A 12,598-nucleotide genomic window follows, 5' to 3' on the forward strand; every position below is an offset into this window, starting at 1 on the left:
CTATGCTGTCTCCAATAACCCTCCCGATAACCAGTCAGGTAGCACCAGTAATACAGCTCCCTGGTTGGTGCTGCATACCAACTACTACACATCAGCTTCTTGCCTTTCGCTAAACACTTATCTGCAGTCATTTCCACCACAAAAAATCTGATCTATACAACCCCTATCTTTCCTAAAACTCCCTGCTCCTCCTTTATTCTGCATTCAGTCACTTCCATCAATCTATTTTTTTTTTTATTATACTTTGTCGCTGTCTCCCGCGTTTGCGAGGTAGCGCAAGGAAACAGACGAAAGAAATGGCCCAACCCCCCCCCCCATACACATGTATATACATACGTCCACACACGCAAATATACATACCTACACAGCTTTCCATGGTTTACCCCAGACGCTTCACATGCCTTGCTTCAATCCACTGACAGCACGTCAACCCCGGTATACCACATCGATCCAATTCACTCTATTCCTTGCCCTCCTTTCACCCTCCTGCATGTTCAGGCCCCGATCACACAAAATCTTTTTCACTCCATCTTTCCACCTCCAATTTGGTCTCCCTCTTCTCCTTGTTCCCTCCACCACCGACACATATATCCTCTTGGTCAATCTTTCCTCACTCATCCTCTCCATGTGCCCAAACCACTTCAAAACACCCTCTTCTGCTCTCTCAACCATGCTCTTTTTATTTCCACACATCTCTCTTACCCTTACGTTACTTACTCGATCAAACCACCTCACACCACACATTGTCCTCAAACATCTCAATTCCAGCACATCCATCCTCCTGCGCACAACTCTATCCATAGCCCACGCCTCGCAACCATACAACATTGTTGGAACCACTATTCCTTCAAACATACCCATTTTTGCTTTCCGAGATAATGTTCTCGACTTCCACACATTCTTCAAGGCCCCCAGGATTTTCGCCCCCTCCCCCACCCTATGATCCACTTCCGCTTCCATGGTTCCATCCGCTGCCAGATCCACTCCCAGATATCTAAAACACTTCACTTCCTCCAGTTTTTCTCCATTCAAACTCACCTTCCAATTGACTTGACCCTCAAACCTACTGTACCTAATAACCTTGCTCTTATTCACATTTACTCTTAACTTTCTTCTTCCACACACTTTTCCAAACTCAGTCACCAGCTTCTGCAGTTTCTCACATGAATCAGCCACCAGCGCTGTATCATCAGCGAACAACAACTGACTCACTTCCCAAGCTCTCTCATCCCCAACAGACTTCATACTTGCCCCTCTTTCCAAAACTCTTGCATTTACCTCCCTAACAACCCCATCCATAAACAAATTAAACAACCATGGAGACATCACACACCCCTCCCGCAAACCTACATTCACTGAGAACCAATCACTTTCCTCTCTTCCTACACGTACACATGCCTTACATCCTCGATAAAAACTTTTCACTGCTTCTAACAACTTTCCTCCCACACCATATATTCTTAATACCTTCCACAGAGCATCTCTATCAACTCTATCATATGCCTTCTCCAGATCCATAAATGCTACATACAAATCCATTTGCTTTTCTAAGTATTTCTCACATACATTCTTCAAAGCAAACACCTGATCCACACATCCTCTACCACTTCTGAAACCACACTGCTCTTCCCCAATCTGATGCTCTGTACATGCCTTCACCCTCTCTCCATCAATCTATTAATCAATAATCTTGCATAAACTTTTTCTGGTATACTTAACAGACTTATTCCCCTATAGTTGCCCTATACATCCTTAGTACCTTTTCCTTTAAACAAAGTAATTAATAAAAGCTTTAACTTAAACCTCAAACACAACCTTCTGCTTCCAAGCTAAATCACATGTCAAATGTATCCACTCAATCACACTTGCTACTTCACAGTTCAAAATTTCAGCAGTAATCCCACCCACTACAAGAATCATCCCTACCTTCAATCTCATTACGGTAATCCCATCCACTCCAAGAATCATCCCTACCTTCAATCTCATTATTACCCATTTTACCTCCCTTCTTGCTATAGGGCTCTGCACTTGTATCATTTCCCTTCCATCCTCCATACCCAAGCATATAATAAATGCTGCCTTATCTTCCCCTACATTCATCACTTTTGATAATCCTACCCAAGAGTCCTATCATCTTACTTTGAAAAGCCCTCTCCTTTATTTCTTTTCTCAGTTTCATATATTTGATTAATAATCTATTTCAACAGTACACAACCCACACCAACCTTACATTTCAGCAAGGCAATTAAAAATCCACCACTTCATTCAAAATTCCTTCATGATCTTACTAGCTTCCTTACTTTTCTTTCCAAGAATCCCCTTGAAGGGGGCTCATACAGTAATCAGGAACCTGGACACATCCACCAAACAAGACCACTAATCAAGAGGTATGGTAAAGCTGTGTGTCTGTATGTATGAGGTGAATGTAGGACAACCAAGGAGTAAGCGTTCAGTGTTTTAGTATAAGAGACATATCTTGGACATGAGAGTTCTTGTGATATTTTGAAAAAGTTTTTAATATTGGAAAGATGGATGGTGTACAAACTCTGACAAGAAAATGTAACTTGCATGCATCTAGGAAATGAAATTTCAGACTGGCATATATCTGGTAGACAGCAGCTCAAGACTGAATTGGGAACATGGTTGTTGAATTTGTCAAATCATTAGTGTGTGTGCAAGTTTCAAGAGCTGTTATTATAGTCTGCTAAGATGAAGCAAAGATAAGTTTTATATTTCCACCTGGGGTTGGTTGTAAGTTCTGGGGTAGTTTGGAAGTTTTTAATGTTGGAAAGATGGATGGTGTCCAAAACTCTGACAAGAAAATGTAACTTGCATATGTCTAGGAAACAAAATTCTAGACTGGCAAATATCTGGTGGAGTGCACCTTAAGACTGAATTGGGAACATGGTTGTTGAGTTTGTCAAATCATTAGTGTGTGTGCAAGTTTCAAGAGATGTCTTATGGTCTGCTAAGATGAAGCAATGATAAGTTTTATATTTCCACCTGGGGTTGGTTGTAAGTTCTGGGGTAGTTTGGAAGGCAGGGGTTTAGAGCTGTTTCAAAAAGTTGTGTTCTTGGAGTAAGGTGAATACTTCTGTCTGTTTGTTTTTGATACCATTAGTGATGCCAGCATTTACTTTTAACTTCCTTCTTTTCAACATCATAAAACTCTTTCACTCTTTCTACAAATTAGATGGTCACCTAAGACCAAGTTTTTCCATTCTTTTCCAATCACCTTTAGCTTTATTCCTTCTCTTCCTATTTCTACTTTCATCTTCTCACTACCCCATGCCAGAATGATAATACAAAGCCTTATCTTACTCCCACACCTACCTAAAACTTTCACTTAATCTCTCTACACAGCCCTGACTCACTCCCACATCTGTCTCAAAGCTTTCACTAAATCTACCTACCATATGCAAACCAATACTTGAAATTTCTAACCATTCATTTTCTGTCCTTTCACTCTCATAAAATATTCAGTTAGAAATTGTATCATCTGGTTCTGTGAAAAACATTCAAGCACAAAGACACTTCAAATTTTTCTCTAAGCATGATAATCTTTCTTAAATAAATCCCTTATTTCAGACCTATAATCATAATGACACTCACTTTGCTGGTGGAATATTGTGTTTCTTTGACAAATCAGCTCTAAGTCTATCACCATAGTGTTTGTAACACTCCACCAATGTGTTGAAGGCGCAATCTCGCACCATCGCTGTTGGATCTGATAGAAGCTTGACGATGTGTGGGATGAGGCGAGAGACTGTCACAGATGATGCACCATGGCTGCAAAATTAAAGGATTATGAAGTCCATATTTATCAAAAATCAATGTTTAACATAAGAAAAAAGTTTAATGAGGTAGATCATGATACACAATAAAAAAAAAAAAAAAAATGACTCCTATTAAATAGTGACTGGGCAACCTGAGAACATATTACTTTAACCATGAATCATAGGGAAAATTCTCTACTGGGAACAATGGTGGTCATCATTAATGCAAATGATCATTTACTGATTGTCACTAACACTGTAAACAGAGGGTAACCATTTTATCCAACTATGATCATGTAATGGAATCACATTTCACATCCATTTTGCCTAATCATCGTAGTATACCTACGTGTGATACTCAAGGAAGGTGACTGTTTGCAGACACTGGAGAATAGGTCCAGGAGCTGGAGAAAAAGTTTGGGCATGTGTGTAAAACGAGAAAGTTGTGAGTGAATCTGAACAAGAATAAGTTTAACAAGGAGCAGTTTGAGAGTAACTTTGGTTTTAGAGTACCTTTAAATTGAAAAGACCTGGAGGATCTGGAGTTGTTTTAGGTGACTGGAAGTATGATCAGCAGTGGATGTAACCATGTCAGAGAGTATTAGTCTCAATAGTTTTGTATAGAGATGAGTCTTGAGTCCTAACTGAATGTAAAACAAAGAAAGGGGGTGAATGTGTTAAAAATGAATTACCTAAGGCAATACATGGTTTAAGGTTGGTTGAACAAGTAAGGAATAACTGTGCATGAGAGAGGTGTGATAGTATTGTGGGTATAATACGATTGAGACAGCTGACCAAGGTGTACTAAAATAGTTTGAATAGATGGAAAGGAGGAGCAATGGAAGAGGCAGTAATTGGCAGTCAGCGACGAAGGAGGTATATTAATTGTACTACCCGCCTAGACATCAGGAGGGTCAGTGATGGCTGCACTGCAAGCTAGCACTTTAGTGGTTTAAAGTGGTTATCAAGTTGCACTCCTCTGACCCAGGTAGCTGTCCTTTCTTTCTGCCTTACCAACGTGTGGTGGACTGCTGGAATTATGTCCACAAACACAAAATATCTCCTTGTCACACTTAACACCACTTAACTCACACAACTCATTCTTCCTAACTCTAGATTTTTCTGCAGGGAGCACTATGTGCCAGCCCTGCCTTTTGGCAAGAGGGTAGAAGCAATAGATAGAAGTAGTAGGTACGAACATTTAACTTGGAGCATTAGGTGTACGCATTAGATAACCGCAGTTCGTGGGAACATTAGTAGAAGCCTAAAAAAAAAAAAAAAAAAAAAAAAAAAAAAAAAATGCAAAAGCTGCCCTCTCCCACCGGCCCAGTAAGGTTGAGGCACAAAAGGCAAAGGAGCAGCACTGGAGTTCACCAGTTATGGAGACTTTTGCCATAGCCACCCCCCTGAGGGAGTTCCCACAGAGAACAGTTATGAGAGATATAGAGAGATAGGTAGATGAGCGAAGAAAGACTGATTAAGAGGATCTATGTGTTAGAAATGGAGGGAGAAAGAGGGAGAGGGAAGGATGGTGTGAAAGATAATAGGCTGGAACAGCCTATGGATTTTAAGCTGTAGAGGGTGAACTATGGTTGTGGTGAATTATATATGACAGCTACAGAATGGATGTGTGCAAATGATACCATTGTTCCTCTGTTCGTGAAAGTACTTTGCTAAGGTGGGAAAAACAGATGTGCATCATTGTTATATAGCTAATTACTTCAAAAAAGTTACATGATAGTTCAAATAACTGTACTCACTTGGTTAAAGTATTCTGAAGACAAGACATAGCTTCCTCTCTGACTTTTCCATTTTTGTGTGAAAAGGCAGGCATAAGTCTTTCAAACATGCTATTTGGAGTCACTACATGGTCCATCAAAGTGGATATCAATAGCTGTGCTTTTTCTCGAACTGCATCTTTGCTGTCACCTGTAAAAAGGTTAAAATGTTGGCTACTTTGGAACTTGAAAGAAATCTAAACAACTGAATACTGTATTAATAAAGTGATAAGCAGTAACAGGAAATGGTAAAAACCAAACAGTACAAGATAATGCTTGCACTTCTTGGGCTTCTATCCTGACCTAACCCATAGTGGTTGTCATTGTAATAGGTGTTTAGACTCCCTAACATTATTTTACAATAGTGATATACCACCTGAAACAGGTGTGACCCTGATGGTATGCTCCCCAGAGTTATGTAGGTCCCTTGATTCTATAAAGGTGAATTTAAATCTTAGGGCTCTCAAAAATTTTCGTGAGTCATGTTCATGCAATTGGCCACTAGTTTATAAGAGTGGAAATGTCTCTCTATGTAATGGGACTATGTGAATAATCTTTGACTTTCTTGGATTACATCCGAGTCCATGCTGTCTCCCCAAAATGTGTCACCCGAGTCAATTATCTTCACGGTGATTTTCTGCTAACTTTTTCACACAATTTCCTTAGCAATGATAACCCTATACTGCATACAGCTGAATTAACCATGATGTCACTGTAATAAAAGAGGATCCATGACAGAATGCCTGTTCATACTGCCTTAGGACAACTTTTGAGAACTCTTGAGAAAATGTAATGCATCATTATAAGGGGCACTGAACTGATAAGATAATACTCCAACAGCCTAAGTGCGGTTTCAGTACCATCCACAATACTTCCCACGGTCTCTTCCCCATCCCATTTCATCAGTGTGGGAGTCAGCATCTTTCCACTGTGAATACACATTGGAAGTTAATAGTTCGCTATTCACATACTTCTTCACCTTCAATAATTCTGCCCTCTTGGCGCTTCAGCCTATTCATCTGTTCCTTTATCAACAATCATCTAATAATCAATTCATATAACAGTTTCAGATTACAATTGGCTTTGTCCAAAATCATTCTCATTTAGGCTTCTCCGCCGCTCCTTCCCTTTCTTCTACTGTATCTATCTCATGCTTTATTTTTAGAATTGTGATTGATTATTGTGCCATACAGTGTCTTCTCTAAAGTAGCTGTCTCTAACTTTCTCAACTCTATGACATCTTTTGAACTATATTAGTCTATTCTCTCAACTCCCCTCTCACCATTCTTGCTAATGGTGTGTGTTAGAGTGAGGTTACTATTAGTGTGTTACAGGGAGAGATTAACACTCGCGTTTCTCCTTCCCTTACCCTCATATGTATGTATCGAGTTTAACTGTTGCGTATGCACACACACACACACACACACACACACACACATCCTAAGTCAGGTACTCATGTATCGACCAGCCCCACAGAAAGGATGAATATCTAAGTTGGGTGTAAGCCGATTGCCACGCCCAGGATTCGAACCCATTCTGGTCCGACCCTGGGCTGACCCCTGCTGACTCAGTAAAGCTAACCACTACACTACGGACATCTGTGTTGTTGTAATTACCAATTGGTAATGCATTGGGAGTTTTACACTCGTGGGGCCCCAGCTCTTGAACATTCTCTTTTATCATACATCTGTGTGTGTGTGTGTGTGTGTGTGTGTGAGAGTGTGTGTGTGTGTGTGTGTGTGTGTGTGTGTGTGTGTGTGTGTGTGTGTATGTGTGTGTGTGTGTGTGCGTGTGTGTTTTTTTGTAACTGCACAAGTGTGCAGGGGAGCGAATGTAGTCAAGGGTTCGCTTCCTTTCAGTAAGTGATAAATTGAGAATACAAACGTAACATTTTGAAAAGAAATGATCAAAGTAACACCAAGACATTCCAGTCTACTTAATGTTGATAAAAAAAAAAAGCTGTAGAAAATATATGAGTAATTCTTACGTGATATTCTGATGGAAATACTGCAAAGATGACATTTTCTGACCATTCAGAATCATTATCAATACAAAAACTGTTTGATATATTTGTATATAGCACAGTGTCACCAGCAGCAGAGGTCTCACGTCGCTCTTGCGGCAAAAATGAAAAAATCAAATCAAGCAAATAAATGAAAAACAGAAAACTACCAACCTAATCTGTCGGTGACGGCAGGGATAACTGAAGAGAGGTAAGGCCTGAAATCTTCCTTCATGCGTTCCACCAGGAATGTCATGACCTCCAGGCCATTCAAGGTCACCTGAAAAGTATTTTCACATTTAGACTAACACAGAACTACCTGTGCACAACAGAGATATCAACGGTTTTGGAAATTATGAAATATTTCGAGGAAATCCTGACTTCTAAGGCACTTAAACAGAGGATGGTAACAGGGTACAGGTTTAACAAGCAAGGTTAAGGTTATGATTGGTACCTTTTCAAGATTCCTTTCTATGGGTGAAAAAGACAGATAAAAGCACGGGTCAGTAAAACACGTTCCTTCTTGCATATAGTTCTCCGCCTCCCTGATGAATGTCATCTTGTGACCTTGAACTCTGACACCCCAACATACAAAACTTCCTACGCAGTACCTGTGGTGCAGTCCAGCCCAGCCCTCAGACAGTGCATATGCCAGAATTCAATAGCCGTCTGGCACGGGAGACCTTACGGAGCCTGACCTGAAACCTCACTCCAATGTACCATCAACAAAGCCAGTTACTATGGTGGTCATACTACCCAACACTTGGTGTCATGTGCCCCGTGAGTATGACGTGCCAAGCCGATAAGTGTAAGTATGATGATTTACCGATGAATATGGTGACTGACCAGTCATGTACTCCACTAGATTAGGTCATCGTAGACAAGACATAGGGGGCTGGTATCGTACTCATGAGATTATAGTATCGTACTCCAACTGATATGTCGTCATACTCAGGTGATTAATGTATACACTTGTGTGCACTAACCAGTTTACAGTCCAGTAGATTATGTAAGTCCCTTTAATGCTGATTGGTTCTAATGTCTTTACTAAGCCGACCGATCATGGTCATCCCTGAGAAATCTAAATTACCTCATAATCTGTACTTCACGAAATAAATGTGTTAGTTTGTCCTCAAATAACCAAGGGGGAAAGCAAGATTTATTTTTCTCTTAATACTCAGTATGACTTGAAATTTCCCGCTTGTAGTACCTTAATCATCAATTCTTGATGGAAATGGTTCCGTATTCAATACGTGACCTTCAAAAACGTACAAAATGCAAAATTTCCTGAAGATATTTCCGACACATATGAGCCAAGAAATATCGTACAACTGACAACATATGTACCAAGAGCAGAGACAGACAAGACGAGGCGAAAATGACTCGAGTCCGACGACATTCTTGGGATTACAAAAACTCCCCCAACATGTAGACAGTCCGCTACCTACCCTACGTTACTACTGGCCACACGAATGACTCATCCGCTCCCTATGAGCCAAAATAGAGCAGCCGATGCGGCTGCAGGCTGGCGACGCAGACGATAATCAATGAAAGAATACGTCACACCGCCAGCCTGGCCCAGCCCAGCCCAGCCGACCACGTGACTCGACCCCAAACACGCTTCAACACAGGCAAAACACACTCTCCACACAGCACTCTACATGTGTCAATGTGGGGATATACAAGTCGCCATTTCCCCTCTTAACAATAGCCAGAATGAAGAAACACCTGTATCATACAACAGGTCACAATCAAACCTTCGAAATTACCTATACATTAGCCATGACATTCTTCCTTTATTTCACATGACCTTAAAATATCTCACTACTGTTCCAGTAATATCAATAACAAAAAGATTAAGTTCCAACTTTAAAACAATAGGAGCAAAATTCCAAAGTACAGTCGCATACGAAGAATTGTTGCATTCTTGAGAAAGTCCGGATCCAACCTGCGGGCTTGGATTGAGGTGAAGGAGCCCCCTGGTGACTGTACAGTTCAGGGTGGACAAAGCCAAGTGCAGTGTGATCAATACTTGGCCCTACCACAACACACCGTGCGGCAAGTTATCTCCCTTCCTCCTCAAGCCCCACCCATACTCTAGGAATTCCCAGCCGCATCTTAAACCCAAAGTATTCACAATCAAACGATCTACCACACTACGGAGGTCTAAGCTGAAGTCTGCAGGTTTCTACAGTTCTACCAGATTTCCACCGGAAGGGAAAACGAAGTGAAATTGGGGTAATGGGAAGGATACGTATAGCGTAACGAATGCAATTGTGGCGTTTCACACAAGCAGGCGCTCGGAAAAGAGTTTACCGCAATTCCGCACAAAATATTACCACTGGGAGCAAGATCCTGTAAAACCGTAACTTCTCTGGAAACGCTACAGAATGGCAGTCACGGCAACATGACAACTCCATTACTGGCTACTCTTTGACACTAGACGGGGCACCATTTCTTAACACGGGATATACCTCACCAAACATCGACCTTACACGATGGTGTCGGAAGATCTCAAACCCGTTCCACCCATGCCTTCTTAATCGATGCCGTCTACCCTTGCGACTCTGCGAGACTTGTGCCCACAACCGCTGGGATCAAGATGCCTCACCCAAAATCGACTTCGTTGATCACCATAGCCCTTCTTCGCCACAAGCTGGGCATACAATCAAGCTCTGTGATGTTCCTTAGCCCATTCAGATATGAAGCTCACCTGCCGTACAAGAACGACCCCGTGGGAGCGGAGCAAAATTGTCCAATACATTGCCTACAACCGGTAGAAACATCATGTACTTTTTAGTACGAGAATGTGGAGAGAAGTGCCGACAGAGTATGCCAGACCAGCCATGATGTGAGGGATACGTAAGCCTGCGGAACGATACCTCCAACAGCTTGAGTGAGCCAAGGAGCAACACGGCACCTCACTCCGACGTAGCGGTCGGGGTAGAAGACTAGTCATTATACCACTGTACGGTAGACGTCATTAATACATTTTCTCTCCCATTAGCTTTCCATTGTGTGTTTTGTTCTGTCATGGGCAGGTGAGGCAAAGGTCGAGGGAATGGCGCGGATCAGACCACCAAAGAACAAGGCCCGCCGCTCTGCTGCCTCACGACGCAAGGAAAATAAAGCCCAGGTGCTATATTTACGTCCGCGTTACCCTCAGCCAGACATCATCTCTCTCCCCGGGTGCGTCTGACGATTATGGCAGTCACAGGGAAGAAGTAAGTCATTAACAACATTAAAATTAATGTAGTATATCTATATCTTGCTATGGAAAAAAAGAAATCTAAATCGTGTATCACACGAAAGCAGTACATGTGACGAAAGACCCGCTATATTGACGTTAGTTGTATAATGAATTATGAAGATTACCAGTACGTTATATTGCAAGAGCCTGGGTAAATGGGAAAATAAACTTTACGAGACAGAAAACTGACAATGAAATTTTGCCCATGATGGGAGTGCTAGCCTAGCCCACACTTCACCGCATGTCTTGCTTGTTGAAGACTTATTTCCCTCAGCCGCCACGTCCCTCCTATAACTGACTGGGGGTCGACATCAGCCATTTATCAAATCTTGTCTTGAATGGTTCAGTAGAAGTCTCTCGTATGATTACTTCTTCAGGGACTGAACTGAATAGTTGGACTCTCGTACATGCTTGTCTTATATCGCACTGAAGCTGACAAGTATCATTTCCGACCTGGTGATTCTGTCTCTTCCTTGCTCAGGTGCTTTTCATTCAATATCATGGCTCCTGTTGCCCTGTATCTACTGCCACACATACATCATCCAGGCTGTACAGATGATTTCTTCCCTCTCGTGATAATTCTTACATTCCATTTAATCGACAAGATCTTCGTGAAATATTTCCTAGACCCTCTTAAGGTTATGGAATTTTATTTGTATGACTGATGGCTGCATATAACGATACACTATCCAACTTTCCATATTAAACACATGATGAACATATTCGTTACTACGCTCTGGTTGTGCAAGTTGTCACTATCGTAACACTCATGTATTACTACTATGCTCGTTGGGGTCTAAATTCTCGTTAATAATCTTTCATGGATCCTTGACTGTCTTTCCCCCGCTGGACTAAAGTTTCTACGAAGTCAATCCATTGGTAATCAGTCTCATTCCTTCGATTACATGGTAACCTGTCCCATTACACATATCTGCTCAAATTACTCCTACCATAATTCCACTGGGTTCTCTTCTTCCATTTTATAGATAATCTTTCAAGTCTTTTGGTCACACACACACGAGAGAGAGAGAGAGAGAGAGAGAGAGAGAGAGAGAGAGAGAGAGAGAGAGAGAGAGAGAGAGAGAGAGAGAGAGAGAGAGAGAGAGAGAATTGTGGCGGAAACGACGGACGGAAGGCGGGGGTGATGACTCCGGGTGTTCCAGTGACCTCTGGTGACCTCCACCAAGTACATTCCAGAGGCCGGGGTCATGAAAAAGGGCACATGCACCAGCCCCCAGGTGCACCACTCCTCCTCCTCCTCCTGCAGCGGCTTTCTACTCACCCCTGCCATCAAGACGTCAGGGTAGAGGCAGGCCAGTGGTGGTGACGAGGGGCACCTCGATCCAGCGGAAAATATGGAAACGTGATGCTGGAGAGAGCATACCTTCTGGTCTCCTTGATGAAGCTGGTCGCTATCCTTATTACTGTAGCGAGCTGCAGTCTCTCTCTCTCTCTCTCTCTCTCTCTCTCTCTCTCTCTCTCTCTCTCTCTCTCTCTCTCTCTCTCTCTCAGGGGGAAACACTGCTGTCGTCGCCCTGCCAATACCGTCTCCGCGACCAATATTTGAGTCACTTTCTGACGTCTCTTGACAGGCTGGTGTCCCAGTCGCTCAACCCCGCAGCCCCCGGACTACTTTAATGATGCTGCACGTTTACTTTTATCGTCCGCTGTGCGACCTGACCCCTCCACTACAATGTGGAGGAACGATTTCTCTTTTTTTTCACACGAAGTCCTGGCAAAGAAATGCTAGACCAGCCAGGCTGTGAGGGATCCGTATGTTCCCGGGGGCCGT

The 12,598-nt window shown here is 42.3% G+C and overlaps 1 protein-coding gene across 10 annotated transcripts in view; it reads right to left on the reverse strand.

The window, feature by feature from the left end:
- The window catches only part of chb (chromosome bows), a 238,667-nt gene that overhangs the window by 188,285 nt on the left and 37,784 nt on the right, over window positions 1–12,598 (reverse strand). For all 10 annotated transcript variants that reach the window (XM_071656220.1, XM_071656217.1, XM_071656214.1 and 7 more), the window contains exons 3-5: window positions 7,731–7,836; window positions 5,537–5,705; window positions 3,613–3,789 (exon numbers count right to left, since the gene is read on the reverse strand). In XM_071656220.1, the coding sequence (XP_071512321.1) occupies window positions 3,613–3,789; window positions 5,537–5,705; window positions 7,731–7,836 (452 nt within the window). The remainder of the gene's footprint in view (window positions 1–3,612; window positions 3,790–5,536; window positions 5,706–7,730; window positions 7,837–12,598) is intronic.

The sequence above is a fragment of the Panulirus ornatus genome, chromosome 62 (genome assembly GCF_036320965.1).
Source record: "Panulirus ornatus isolate Po-2019 chromosome 62, ASM3632096v1, whole genome shotgun sequence".
Taxonomy (NCBI): Eukaryota; Metazoa; Arthropoda; class Malacostraca; order Decapoda; family Palinuridae; genus Panulirus; species Panulirus ornatus.